Raw genomic sequence first — 14,150 nt, 5'->3', positions numbered from 1 at the left:
ATGATTAGATGCAATCCTACCTTTCACTTCAATAAAATGACATGAAAAACAGTAGAAACATGATGATATATGCTAAATATGTATTCTATAGGCTACATGGCGGCCATTTTGAATTCATGTATATACAAATTTATGCAAATGATGTATTTCACAATGCTTTAAGTTAACTACGGATACAATGATTGTGCTTCTTGACCTCAAAAACATGGGTATAGACACCAAAATGCATTTTCTACGAGTTTTATGTCCCAAGATATGAGCATATATAGGTTACATGGCGGCCATTTTGAATTTATGCAAATTAGACATTGATCCACCACTCGAATTTTAGGGAACTTTTAATATGTTATTTCAGTGGCTCTTCCGAGATGAATACAAGTGGAATCGTTTCTGTTGCAATTAGTTGTGGGTTGACCCCCTTTTTTTCATATTTTGACTGGACTATAAGGGGAGTGATAGCGGCTGTTTGTGCTCCCCCTGATGCATATCGCGCACTTACACATACATACACACACACACATATACACACACGCACATTCTTACGTACTCACGCCAGCGCTGACATCAACATCGCATTACCTTCTGGGATTTCTATAGGAGTGTGAAAATGTCCTAAAAGTGTGTGTCTCCGAAAGGTCTCTTTTCTCTGTGTGAGTGTCTCCAGAATACGCATGTTATCAACGTTTAGTAAAACTTGTACCATGCTAGACAAAGACAAGACAATATACATTACACGCACATGCACACACACACACACACACACACACACACACACACACACCCGTACTCACATGAACATACATTATGATTATCATACCCCTCGGTTTTTCTGGAAATATCATTATAAACTGATATTTTTAATGTGTTTTTAAAAGTTTTCTTTTAGATTTGCGTGTCTCCTAATGAACAAAAACAAATAAGCAACGGTCTTTAATATCATTGCATAAAGCTTTATTACAAGCACACAATCCATATAGCTCTGTGACGCACGCACATACAAGCACACATACCAGCAATCGCATGCACACACACGATACTTTTTGAATTTTCCCGACGTATGACAGATAATAAAATAGTAATATTTTATATCTCCAAAAGGTCTATTTTTCCTACTGGTTATAAAAAAATATTAAGGAGACATGTCTCCCACTCAGAAGAACAAAACGCAAAGGAGGCAAAAGCTGACTGCGATATATCTTTATTCAAAGATAAACAGATGGTTTCTAAAGAAATGAATAGTGCTGCAATGAAGTTACAGGAGTTTCCAGATTTTTCTTAATCTATTAATACGGAAGTGGTGCGGGAATTAATGCGAACTATTAATATGATTAAGAAAGAACGTGACATCCTTTTAATGGAAGATATGCCGGGAGGATGAAGACATCGGACACTAAAATCAAAATGTGTTATATATATATATATATATATATATATATATATATATAGATAGATATAGATATATATATATATGAAAGAACAAAAGTGGCCTGCTTTACATAGAATACTACAAGGGAAAAAAATAGTATCAATGATGTCATTTTGAAATAACTACTCCACAGCCTAGTTTCCATAACAAGACATAACCTCTTAAGCAATATCAAGTCAGATTACATCGTGTAAATTTATTAACCTACTGTTCCGTTCGTTTACAAAATTGAACAAAATTGAAGGAATTGTCAGCATAATCGTGTAAATTCTATGCATCCATAAACGTTCTCATGCATTACAATAGTAGGAAAACATAAGACAAGATGTACTTTGTAAAACAATATAATTTTGAAGGTACACTCACAGAGGACCACTTGGAATAAAGTTTTGAGAAAATGATTGACAATTCAGGGGATCGTTTTCATTTTATACACGATATAGGGAGAACTGAAATAGAAAGATGGCCCCAGGTAATGTTGCAACATATGAATTAAACTGTCATAAAAACAGTATAAATCTTGCCACTCACTGAGCGAATAGCAAGCAAACAGTGATATTGTGAATGCAAGTCTACAAGATATAATAGACATGACAGATGTTTTATACCATGATTATAAGGGAGATTGTACATGAAATCATTAAAAGGTATAGAATTTATCTATAATTACAGTTAGTAAAATCAACGACTGCTGTGTTACATTCTTTCTCTGACTACTTCTTCTTTTAAATCATGCTAGTCATTTCGCTTCAAGTCTCTTCCAGTGACGTATTAGACAATAACGCTATTTCGGAAACTGTGGATGAATGATTTCACAACTAGGTTATACACAAAGTACAGAAATATGATTCTTCAATCGGAGGAAACATTGTTGCCATACGTCCAAAACTTTCCCTCATGTTGACCTTCGCAGTGTTGCATACCTGCAGAAAGAATTTCCATAAAGATTCTAGTAATCGTTACCAAAGAAATTTAGACAGGACAAGGTGTAAATGATAAAACAAACAAACAGACGGACAAGCATTGCAGAGAGCACAGTGTCTTCTATATAAAACCAACTCTTACTGTATATTAAAGTGGTAACAACTGTCAAAGCATATTATCAGAAGAACTCCTGCCAAATTCGAGTGTAGTACGACAAGGGAGACAGAGAATACGCAATTGGAATGGAAATTCATAATGAATCAGAAAAGGAAAGGCATAGTTTATTCATAAGCCTCTCGTTCATGAATGAACAATTGAATAAAAACGAAGAAATGTATAGATAGCAACATACATGGACCTCGGCGTGTTCATCAATTATTGTTTCAGTACGTTTGCCAAGTTTACATTGAACACAGCATGTCAAATCAACAAGTGTAAAATATATTTCGATGAAAGATGATATTCTCATTTATTTTGATAAACATTGTCATCTTGAGTTTCTTACCAAGTAGGCATACTTGCACACTGATATGGTAGTATTGATGATGATGATGACGATGATGATGATAATGATGACATTAATGATTGTATTGACAATAATGATAAAGATCGTGATCATGATGATGATAAACAACGCTTGTTAAGGGAATAACACATAAGAAAAGAAGAGAAAAATGAAAGACTGTTATTCGACATACAATTTTGCAACAGTACCGAGTTTCATGTTCATATAACGTGGTAACAAGTAATAACTTAAAATGCCGAAACATGTCATTTCTTGTCCCGTGAATGATTATAGTCACCTTAATCAGTAGACAATCTTTCTCTTCATGAGGACAGTGAGACAGGTGATGATGGAGAGGATGAAAATGACGATGAGAAGAACGTACGTGGTCGACGATTTCTGAAGGAACTCTTGAAAAGGGCTAGCTATGGGACCCTCTGTCAATAAAGCGCCAATGGACAAAGTATAGGGTTTGATACTTCCTGGTTTATTTTCCTTTCATTCCCTGTAAGTTGTGTGTGTTTAAAAACTCGTTTTTATTTTGTTGTAGTTGTTTGTTTGTATGTATGTTTGTTTGTTTGTTTGTTTGTTTATCTGTTCTTTCTGCTGAACGAAATATCACTAACTTAAGCGCTGTATAGGCATAATTTGTTGCGAAAAACGCACGGACACATTTTTCGCAGAGACACTTTCGTCGATTTAAGTCTTTTCCGATGAAAGCACTACATGTTTAGGGAAAACGTTATAATATATACCAAACCTGTGAAGAAAAAATCGTAATAACTCAGAAATTGTTGATAGCCTTGAACGCACACGTTATTCCGTACTTCCTGAAGTAACTAGGAGATTTCTGATCCCCAAAATATACACAACTTGGAAAGAAGAGAGATAGAGTTAGAAACGTTTGACAAGATTAACCGGGGGTATTTTCCTTCGATCATAGAATGGGATCACACCTAGGCTCAAATACACACTATATGCTTTGCTTTGTTTCTTTAAAGGACCTAATCAATGCAAATGAATGTTGATTCGTGTTAATTTTATGATATTCTGATCATCACGTATGTGGCTAAAATATTGTCTAGATATGTGCCAAAATCATATTCTACGATATGTTTTTTTTTTTCCCTGCTATAAGTTTCTTCAGAATACTTGGAACAACCTACAAAGAAAGAAAGCTTACAAGCCAAGATTCTGCAAAAGACATAACCTGTCAAGCACTGCTATGTTTACTACTATGATTACCAAAAGACATAATTGGAATGCACTTTGCCTAAAATTTGCCCAAAATTGAGCAAAACAATGTCATTCTAATCGTATTTGTCATTTTTTCACCTACCGGGAGGTATTTTTGTCCGACAATGTTTCATCCATGACAACGTATCTCCAACTCCGTTGGTGGCAGAACACGTAACATTGATGCAGCCATCGGGGAGTGGAGACAGGATCGCTGAGGCACAGCTGGAGGAGGACAAGGTGTCGTTATCAGCTGTAATGGTGTATGTGTGGAGATGTGGGTAAGGCTGGTCAGAGAGGTCAACATGACAGGTGATGATTAGAGTTACCAGGTTCCATTCCCCTCTGATTTCTGTCGTCTCGATCCTAAGGATGTTGCCAATAGGTTGTTCGGGGACTGGTTCTACAATGACATCGAGAGATGACAAATGGGAGGATACAACATGAAACCCTTTACGTCTCCTATTCCTAAAGTCAAGAACAATACTGAAAGTGACATGAAACATGAGTTTAAGGTCTATCTCATTGGAGCAGACTTCGCTGTGACTTGTGCCAATCTATTTAAATATCAAGAATTGACATGCACTCTCGCCAATAAGGCGACTCCAGGAAGCGTCCGAGACATCTCTAGATAAGATTACAACTTCTTAACTTGGACGTTGCAGAGCCATCATAGGGAGGTCATCGCGAGGTCTCCGAGACGTCCCCTCAGTCGTGAGACGTCTTAGCGACGTCTCCGCTTCATGGGTCTCGACAACTTCGCGGAGACGTCTCAGATACCTCGCGGACAAAATTAGTCTGGGCGACTAGGCTGTGACTAAGGAGATTTCTCAGATAAGTCGCAGGGACGTCTCTAAGACTAGTTGAAGATTGGAAAAGCCCTTCGAAAAAAGAACAAGTTTTATTCTCTCGTGACTCCCCAGAGCCCAGGATATAATAGTCTCTAGGAGACGTCTCCGCGACCAGCGAGACTCGAGTCGTCGCCAGTTCGGCACCTATAGTCTCCACGCAAATAAGATACTCACTTTTATCTGAAGTTTTGACTTTGACTATCGAGACATCCTATGTTCACATAGTGCGTGGTCGTTCGTGTACTGTTCTTGTCAGTGCTAACACAGAATTGTTGCACTGCCAACACCCTGACTTCTCTTCATTAGATTTATTAACATTATCTAGATGTACCATACAAATTCTGAAGTTTGCAGAACAACAGTTACTGTTGGTCAGACCTGGTTATTACGCTGAAACCACTGCGGAAACACATGAACAAAAGCTACTGAAAGCTATAATTCCTCTTATCTTTAATAGTTTTTTTTTTTATATTTTGCCTTTCATATTGCCGTTTTAGGAATGCTTATTTGTTCGTTGAATATAATTAATCTTTAAATTTACCTGGCTGTGGGGGACAGTAGGTCTTGGTCGCTCCAGTCTCTCCGTATTCATTTATACCAGTACACACGACATCGATGCATGTGTTGGGTTGGGGGTCAATCGTCACCGTAGGAGAAGCTAAATTGGAAATGATGCTATCGTCGACTGCAATAAGGTACGTGTTGATTGATGGAAATGGTTGATCTTCTGGATCCACGTGACAAGTAATGATGAGGCTTGGTTCGTCATCATCATCCTCTAGAGTCTCAAACTCCACGCTGATGATTGCTTCTGCTGGCTGATCTGTTAGATATGATTGTTTGTTATGTATTGTTCAATGTCCAAACCGGTACCCGCACACCGATGGGAAATCATGTTAGAAGTAACTTTATATGTTTGACTTTGCTGGACGGAAGGGGAGTCAAATACGATCTATTAAAAAAATGCTCAAAATTTGTGGGACGTTGTCTTTGACTTTAAAACATTCTAGCACGAGTTAAATAAACCAAGAGCAGCCGTTTAACAACGTTATCGCTGCAACTGACAACAGGGTATACAGTGTCAGTATCATTTTAGGTGGTTGTGCATATGGCTTTGATAATGGGAACAATTAACAATTTATAAGGATATGCTTTACCGAGCATGGAATATTTGTGATTTCACTCATGCTAACATCGACGAGAGCATGAATGAAACGTGTACACTTCAAGAGTTCGCTCAACTTCGACCGACTGATAAGAACATATACCTATATGATAAAATCTCCGCAACGAATGCTGCATAACTCAGAAGTTGACCAACACAAATTACCTCGAGGACAGTGTGTGCGCGTGGCTGAGGTCGTTCCAATTCCGTTCGTCGCGGAACACGCGAGTTCAATGCAGGCGTTGGGGCGTGGTGAGAGGATGGCTGAGGCGCTGCTTGATGACGATAGAGTTGTATTCTCAGTCACGATGGTATAGGTGTGGAGGTACGGGGACGGCTGATCAGTGAAGTTCACGTGACAGGAGATGACCAGATTAACCAGGTTATCCTCGCCTTTAATCTCTATAGCATCGATGGATAAGATGTTCTCTCCTGGAGGGGTACTGGGACTTGGAGTGATACATGGAGTGATGGACCGGGCTGAGGACTGGGTTACACCACCTGTTATATCACCATTGAATATTATTATTGAATCAACATTATCCGTTTTAGACTTAACAGATAAACCCCAAAGCCTATTTCGAGTGTAATCTAGATCATTAAAATTATAAAAGCACAAGTCAAACCTTAAAATGAAAACATCATGTTGACACGGGAATCTAAGAAGAGAAACACAGCAACGGGTGTGCACTTCACAAATACTTTACGAATCAATAATATACAGAGCTTTTATTGAGTCTTTAGACCCATACTCATACAAAGGTAGGCTTTTCCCATTATTTTGTTTAGCAGTAATCTGATAACATGGATGACATACGCGTGAATGCATTTATTCAAGAAATCGTACGGGATTGAAGATTTTGACACTATGCATTTTGACTGATTTCTTGTTGAAAAGAACTACAAATTGCACATTCAAATTCATAATTCGAATGATACTTTTGGGTCATTTGGCCTTCCGTAGGGTTTATTTGACTTTATGTGTATTTTACAAGTCCTTGCGATCAAAATGATATGGGTACACAACAACCATATCAAACAGACAATTTTCTTCCCTTTCTGCTTTTTATATAAAATTGCTTGATGAAATCATCGTAATCACTTGCGGTATGCGTTAAAATTAATTGAATAAGTTTGATGAAACAGACGCATATACTTATACACAAGCATGTTGCCCGTCAGGCAAAATAAATACTGTCGAAGATATCACTGTACATAGCATTGATACATTGCATAGTCACTTTATCGAGCATGATACAGCCTCTTATACATTTGTACCTGGATAAATTACGGAGAATTCATAACAGCATGATAACTCTTTAATGACAAATGGAAATTTCTCTCTTGGGAATTGTATAATTTAGTGCAGGAAGGCACCAAATTGCATTCTTTCAAATGCTGAATTCGTCAAAATGTTCATAGACCGACACTATTTCCCCTTTCGAAGAAATTTAAACAAGCGTGCCTAGATATTGCAGAAATGTAGTTCTGAAACCCCGTGACACTAAAAATGTACAGTTTTGGTTGAGAACTAATTTCAAGTTTCTTACATTTTTTGAAAATATGAAATAATGAGAAACCTCTCATGAAATATGAAAGAGCATGTAATTCTATGAGGAATTCAACGTTTATTTGATGAAAATTGGTTTCGAAATGGCTGAGATATCCCAAAAAAGTGATTCTAATAAAGTGTGGGACCCACACTTTATTACGATTGCTCTGTTTTACTTTGTTTTTGGATGTTTCAGTCATTCCAAACTCGATTTTCATCAAATAAACTTTGAATTCCTCTTAAAATGGTATGCTCTGTACTATATCTATACTATAAGTGTTTTCATGGTATCTGGCAAAAAGTTAAAAGCCCAATTCTCATCTGCACCAATACTGTACCATCCCTTTAAGAAATATCGTTAACAGAGATGTGTCACATTTGGTTCCTTTCCTCAAACTACATCTCGTGTCGAATTTCATATCAATAAAAATATATGAAAAAAAAAACCACATATTAGAGTTTCATGACCATGGTATCTCATGAGCACGTTTCATCACCATGTTATTGATGCCTATATCAAGCAGACACGCTTCTAGGTCTTTAGATTTATGCCCTAGATTGAATGTACATTTTTTCTGAGCATTATGTTTTGGATATTTCGAAAAATGCGGGGTTCTTCATTCATATAAATTTCATATATTTCACATATTATGTGAATATACTAATACATGCATAAATATACAAATGTAGTGTATGATTGTGAAATAACGACAATATCACTGGCATAATATGTGTGCTGATATCAAATTTGATAAATTCACCTGTAACCTCCAGAATGGTAGAGCGCACAACACCGTACACATGACACTGAAGTATATCGCCGTTGCTGGTTGTCGTTGGGGTGAATGTTAACTCACTTCTTGTGTTATAGTAAGTCAAGAGATCAGCTCCGTAACCCAGACCTGCATTCAAGTCTGCATTCCTAAATATTGTGTCCGCAGCTTCCTGATCTCCTGTAATACAAAATAATGATAATAATAATAATAATAGTAATATATTAATATCATATTTTAATTTAATAATAATATATCATAATAATAATTATAACACCAATATAATAAAAATGTATTCAGCTCCTCAATACATCAGTACAACGTCTGCATCCAGCATCATTGGCACATTGACTATCATCACATGACATCTGCTAAATTAATAAGAAACAGTAGTAAAAGTGAGTTGTCAGAAAGAGGGACAGTGGTATATATTTCTTGCATCTGTTCAAGTCTCTTCAGTATACTAAGATTTATGAACCGATAGACCAACTAGCTTGTTGTTTTTATCATGAATGTGACATCATAGACAACTTCACTATAAATACTTAGCGTAAAGCTTTTTTTTTATACTTAATTGTGTCATACCAGCTTCTCAACTCTTTCAGAAAAAGAGAAACTATTTCAAGTGTGAGTTTTTGCTATCCCCTCTGAATTGCAATAGGAAACACTCCCCATTTGAGAAGCCACTTTTATGGGAAAACTTCAAGGGATTTTGATAGATAGAATTCCAACAATTATTCGCATTATGAAGACGTGATCAAAAAAAAAAAAGGTATGAGGGTAAGGTTAAAATCAAAGCTTGTGCAAATTAGGTAAATTACAAGTTTCAACAAATTGTATTAAGACATGGCTTCGATCAACACGATTTTTGTATTTTTAATTGAACCAAAGTATCATGCGAGAAATAGAATACTTTGAGACAATACTGTGATTATGATTTAACAGTGTGAGGGTCGAGATGATAACAGTTGATGAGACTTGTATATACAAAAAAAAAAAGTTTCACCATGCAAAAACCAAGGACGAAAACAACACTACTGATAAAAACAAACAAACAAACAAACAAACAAAAAACACCGAAGAGTATGTGATAAATGAAATAAACTTACGTTCTCCATCACAAGTTACGCCTGCGTCATTGTTGTGCCCACAACTGTTGGAATGGGAGCATCCCCACGGCAATCGACCGCACTCTAAAAGGGAGTTTTTATCTGCTGTTGGACAGTGAATGATTTCATCTAACCAAATGGGGCCCGATCCTTCTCCGAAGTGGGCATCAGAATGGACCGAGGCAGCCCCCGAGTACCCAAGCTGTCTACACACAGCGTGAGCTGCGTTCATATCAAAACCGTTGTCACACACAGTGCCCCAGACTCCGTCACAGAATATCTCCACTCGCCCTTCATGTTCGTCAGACGCTCCGGCAAGTCTCACTGAAAGATGCGGAAATGACATTGGGGAAAAAAACCCTTTTTGTTCTCTCTTGTTTTTCTTTTAAATCATGAACACTTAGCAGAATTGCAGATTTTATGGCTCAACTGTAAGCGAGTTTTCATCAATTATTCACCGCTGTGATGAACTCTCTAAAAACACAAAAAAAAACACAAAAAAAAACTAGTGAGAATGTTTACTCTTGAGGGAGTGAATAACAGAATAGAGTGAGTTAAGAGTAAAATTGGAGTTAATTTTGGGTGAAAACGTTTATTTCACTAAGTTTGGAGTGACCTCAAGGATCACTCAAAATATTTCTAGTGATCCCTGAGGTCACTCTAAAGTAAGTGAAGAAAATATATTTTCACTCCAAATTCACTACGATTCCACTCTAAACTCATTTTTTTTTTCTGAAATTCACTCCATCGTGGGTAAACTTTTTTAGATATACAAAATCAAATCCAAGACGGTTTCTATGCATTCTCGGTTCACATCTTGAAATCTATAAAATTGTGATTCTACAATATTTACATATTCAGAATAATATATAACGTTAAACAAGACTTTGGACTCACATTCGTATTAACAAGACTAGCGAAATGTTACAAATGACATCAAAATGAAACTTTCGATAAACACTGGTTCACACTAGCAGCTGAAGTTAAATCAAATATTGAATTTTACTTTACTTCCTTTAAATGACATTGTAAATGACACTTTTCAAGGTAAACATGTTGCACTGGAAAAAGAATGATTTTGATTGAAAATTTTTCAGCAGCGGAAAGTTCGTAGGTTTGGAAGGTAATCTGATGCAATGAAGTGTGATGCAATGAAACCTGCTGTCAAAGTGAGAGACCAGGCCTATCTGGATATACGAAATTATCCGAGTACTGAGGTCAAATAGAAGCTTCATGCTCCCTGACAAAGAAATGTCTGAAGCTCGAGAATGTCAGGTGTTGAAATAAACTTTAATTCAAAGGCATAATTTACCATTTGCATTTACCAGTGCTTTTGAATAGTTCTAAAATGTTAGCTAGGGATAGAAACAACCACTGTAAAAGTTTTGAATCCGTAAAATCGAAGTTAAGTATTGTTAAATATACAAAACGTGAACAATATTAAAAGAAAACATGTTTCCAGATTAAACCGTCTGGTATACAGTTACGGTTTATTGAGAAAAATACAGATATCTCCTTATACTTTAGGCTTTATCGAAAAGAATATGATAGGATATTTTGTGGCACAACAGACCTACGCATATGCATTAAACGTTATATCTTGAAATCTTTTAAATCACTGTTTCCAAAAGTAAACAGGACCTTTAAGATCTCATCATAACCTCGATGACTAAAGAAAAAAAAATCACACGAGTCGATATTTTACCTTTTAGCTTGTAATACCTCGTGCTTTGTACCGTGAATTTGTGGAATAGACGTCGTATCAATACATGGAAACACACGATCAGAACTTTAATGGACTGAGAAACGCGCAAAGACCTGTGATCTACACATTCGCTTGTGTGTTAGTTCGGGTTAGCAGGAACGAATCCATATTTTTCGCTGATACTCACCGGTTCTACCATCGCACGGCCTCGAGCAGTGACTTCCTCGGTATATGTACTTATATATTAAATTTGCCGATGAGCGACTGTGGCCATCTGCAAAGTCAGTGTTTTGCATTTCTTGTTCTTTTATCCCTTTTCAGCTCAAATATTGTAGCAATAAGATCAACTAATTATCCATAAAGTTTCAGCTTTATCTTTTGGGAGTTGATATGTAACATTATAAGCTCACTTTCATTTTGCAACTCCTAATTGCATCATTACGAGGAATTATTGTTCATACGAACATATTTAGGGAATATTTTCACTTCCGTCGTTGATGTTCAAAAACAGACAAAATGACAAATTGAAATAAACACAAAAATCAGAGGTAAAAAATTATGCAATTTGTTAAACTCTCACAGGTCCATGCTATTGAGGAAATATGTCTGAAACTTAATGATCTATGTCATCCGTGAATTATTACCATGTAGAATGCTGAAAAGTCCACCATTATGACCGAAAGGATTTTATGTGTGTGTCCGATTCGTCTTGTAAATTCACAGTGATATGATTGAATGGCATCGGTAGTATTGCCTTCATTCATAAAAAAGACAATGATATTCAGCTATGCTTGTCAGTAGCACATAATGAGCAGGGCTGGGACTTTGAATTAAGACATGACTTACACGTAAGCCTATGGGGTCCTAAGGGCATAAAAATCCTCAGCACTTTCAACAGATTTATTCTGTTATATGATTTACATCGGCCGTTACCCGACTTGAGATGTGATAATTACAAAATAGATGTTATCATCTTTCTGTCATACCTATTTAAAACCTAAAAATTTTAAATGAAAAGTTTTACCGGCATCGCTAGGTAGCTTTAGAGAGTATGCTGATACGGCAACATTATCTTCTTTTGGCTGCGTGTAGGACACGTGGTGATATTTGTCCTCGGTTGACATGATTTTTATGACAGAATTTATGTTTAATGATTTGCTCGAGAACGTTAGTATTTCATATCATATCAATATCTGTAATAGATAAGTAGTTTTCAATTCTTTCCTTTCAAAAGCAGATTGAGATATTAGAGAAAAACGATTAGGAACCCCTCCAATACTTACTGGAAACAACTGAAACGTACTGCGTGAATCTTTATAAATACAAAGAGACAAAAAATGCAAGAAATTTCAACGTTTCCAGCTATTCACAAGTGTTTTCAGAATCAGCCGCTCTTGAAGGGAAAATTTTCACTCAATCACTCAGGGTTATTGAACTTACTGAGCAGCTGACTAACGAAATCACACCAGACATTCGTATGTTATCTACGGACAGCATCTAGTAACGTTGGAGCATGACGAAAAACTTTGAGCTCTAAACGGTGATCAAGTCCAGTTTATTTTTCACACAAACATCCTGGCTCGACGGTTGTGGTCTTCCTGGTTTATCAATGTCATGTTTTACTTGAGAGAATGATTGGGAGGCGATCATGATAACAACAAGAATTCCTTCGTTCCATCCTAGGAACCCGTAGGTAGGCCGATGTTCTTGAACGCTGTTCAGTCTTCTAACTCCGGACTAATCCTTGGTCACATGTCAAGCACAATCTTACGATCTCACAGCAATTTTAAGTGATATCGAATTCAAATCTTTACAGAAGTTGTCCTATACATTTTCGGTACTCTCTGCGGCATTCTGGGATGAACTGCGTGTTGGTTGCATGAATAGGAGACTCATTATGTCACCTTCTACTGGCATAAGGTCAGAGTTCATTTCCGTCTCCTTTTGTTCATCTCTCAAAAATTATCGAATTAATAAAAAGAACGTCATTTGAACGTTTTTGGTATGTAGCCTACTACTTAGTGGTAATGCCTCCTATTGGGGACATCAAACATTGTACCTAGTAACATGCTTCCATATGTATGATGCTCGTGTTTTGAAGCTGGGATCGAAAATATTAGGACATATCTCGCCTTGGCATGAGCGATTCTTCTGCGAGTGATTATCCAGTGCAATGATGGACACATAGAGACTGCATAAAGTGGGAGGAAGAAAAATTAGTCCTTAGTGCACCAGAAAGTATTGCATTTTAAGTACTTTGAGGTTTTCACGTCGAGTAAACATTATGATATGTGTAAGTTTGGTTGTAGACGGTAAGGAAACAGAAAAATGCTGTCGATTTTAATCATATTTTATATTGACATCGTCCCCTCTATAACTGAAACTAGATATTCCGATGAAGGAACGGCAAATTTCTGCCTTCGAAGTCTTTCCTCAAATTGAGGTAGAGAGCTCTTGATTTTCGTATTTTCTGGTTTAACGACAGATACATTCGTTTCGATATTCAAGCATTATCTTGTCAGGGATATCTCTGACAGATTTCATGTATTTTTCGAGCGGTATTGTTCCATCGCAGTACCGTAAATTAAATTTGAAATAGTGAGGTGATGTATCTGGGTGAGAGTTCACTTCCGTCACACTAAACTGTGCATCGTAATGACCCAATGTTTGGAATCGGAAAAGGAGCGGATATTCCATAGTTATGAATCATCACCTTCGGTTAGGGTATCCCAGATATTATCTGTGGATTGGATTGAGGGATGAGGCTTCTTATTTTTTGAATGTATTTGTTTGGCTCCATGTGCAGAATTATAAAAGGGTTTCTTGGTGTGGTGTGGTGTGTGTGTGTGTGTGTGTGTGTTTGTGTGTGTTTCTTCACGATGCCACTTGCGTTCCCTTTACTGT

The 14,150-nt window shown here is 36.8% G+C and overlaps 1 protein-coding gene across 1 annotated transcript; it reads right to left on the bottom strand.

Annotated features, from left to right (window-relative positions):
• Window positions 1–3,158: 3,158 nt before the first annotated feature.
• Window positions 3,159–12,370, bottom strand: LOC140237839 (uncharacterized). The gene is made up of 7 exons (XM_072317769.1): window positions 12,271–12,370; window positions 9,542–9,865; window positions 8,421–8,612; window positions 6,273–6,608; window positions 5,484–5,765; window positions 4,195–4,494; window positions 3,159–3,292 (listed from the first exon to the last, which is right to left on the bottom strand). The coding sequence occupies exons 1-7, from the start codon at window positions 12,368–12,370 to the stop codon at window positions 3,159–3,161; spliced, it is 1,668 nt and encodes a 555-aa protein (XP_072173870.1).
• Between the last annotated feature and the right edge of the window lie 1,780 nt (window positions 12,371–14,150).

The sequence above is a fragment of the Diadema setosum genome, chromosome 14 (assembly GCF_964275005.1).
Source record: "Diadema setosum chromosome 14, eeDiaSeto1, whole genome shotgun sequence".
NCBI classification, from domain to species: Eukaryota; Metazoa; Echinodermata; class Echinoidea; order Diadematoida; family Diadematidae; genus Diadema; species Diadema setosum.
Note: the sequence above shows the minus strand (reverse complement) of the source record. Positions and strands in the feature narration are given on the sequence as shown.

What these genes read in the sequence shown, in the direction of transcription:
- LOC140237839 (XM_072317769.1), bottom strand. Translation starts at nt 12,370, where the DNA reads ATGTCAACCGAGGACAAATATCACCACGTGTCCTACACGCAGCCAAAA. An exon ending in CGTAACTTGTGATGGAGAAC is followed by an intron (nt 8,613 to 9,541) that starts GTAAGTTTATTT and finishes TTTGTATTACAG; the next exon opens with GAGATCAGGAAGCTGCGGAC. An exon ending in TCGGACAAAAATACCTCCCG is followed by an intron (nt 3,293 to 4,194) that starts GTAGGTGAAAAA and finishes CTTTATTGACAG; the next exon opens with AGGGTCCCATAGCTAGCCCT.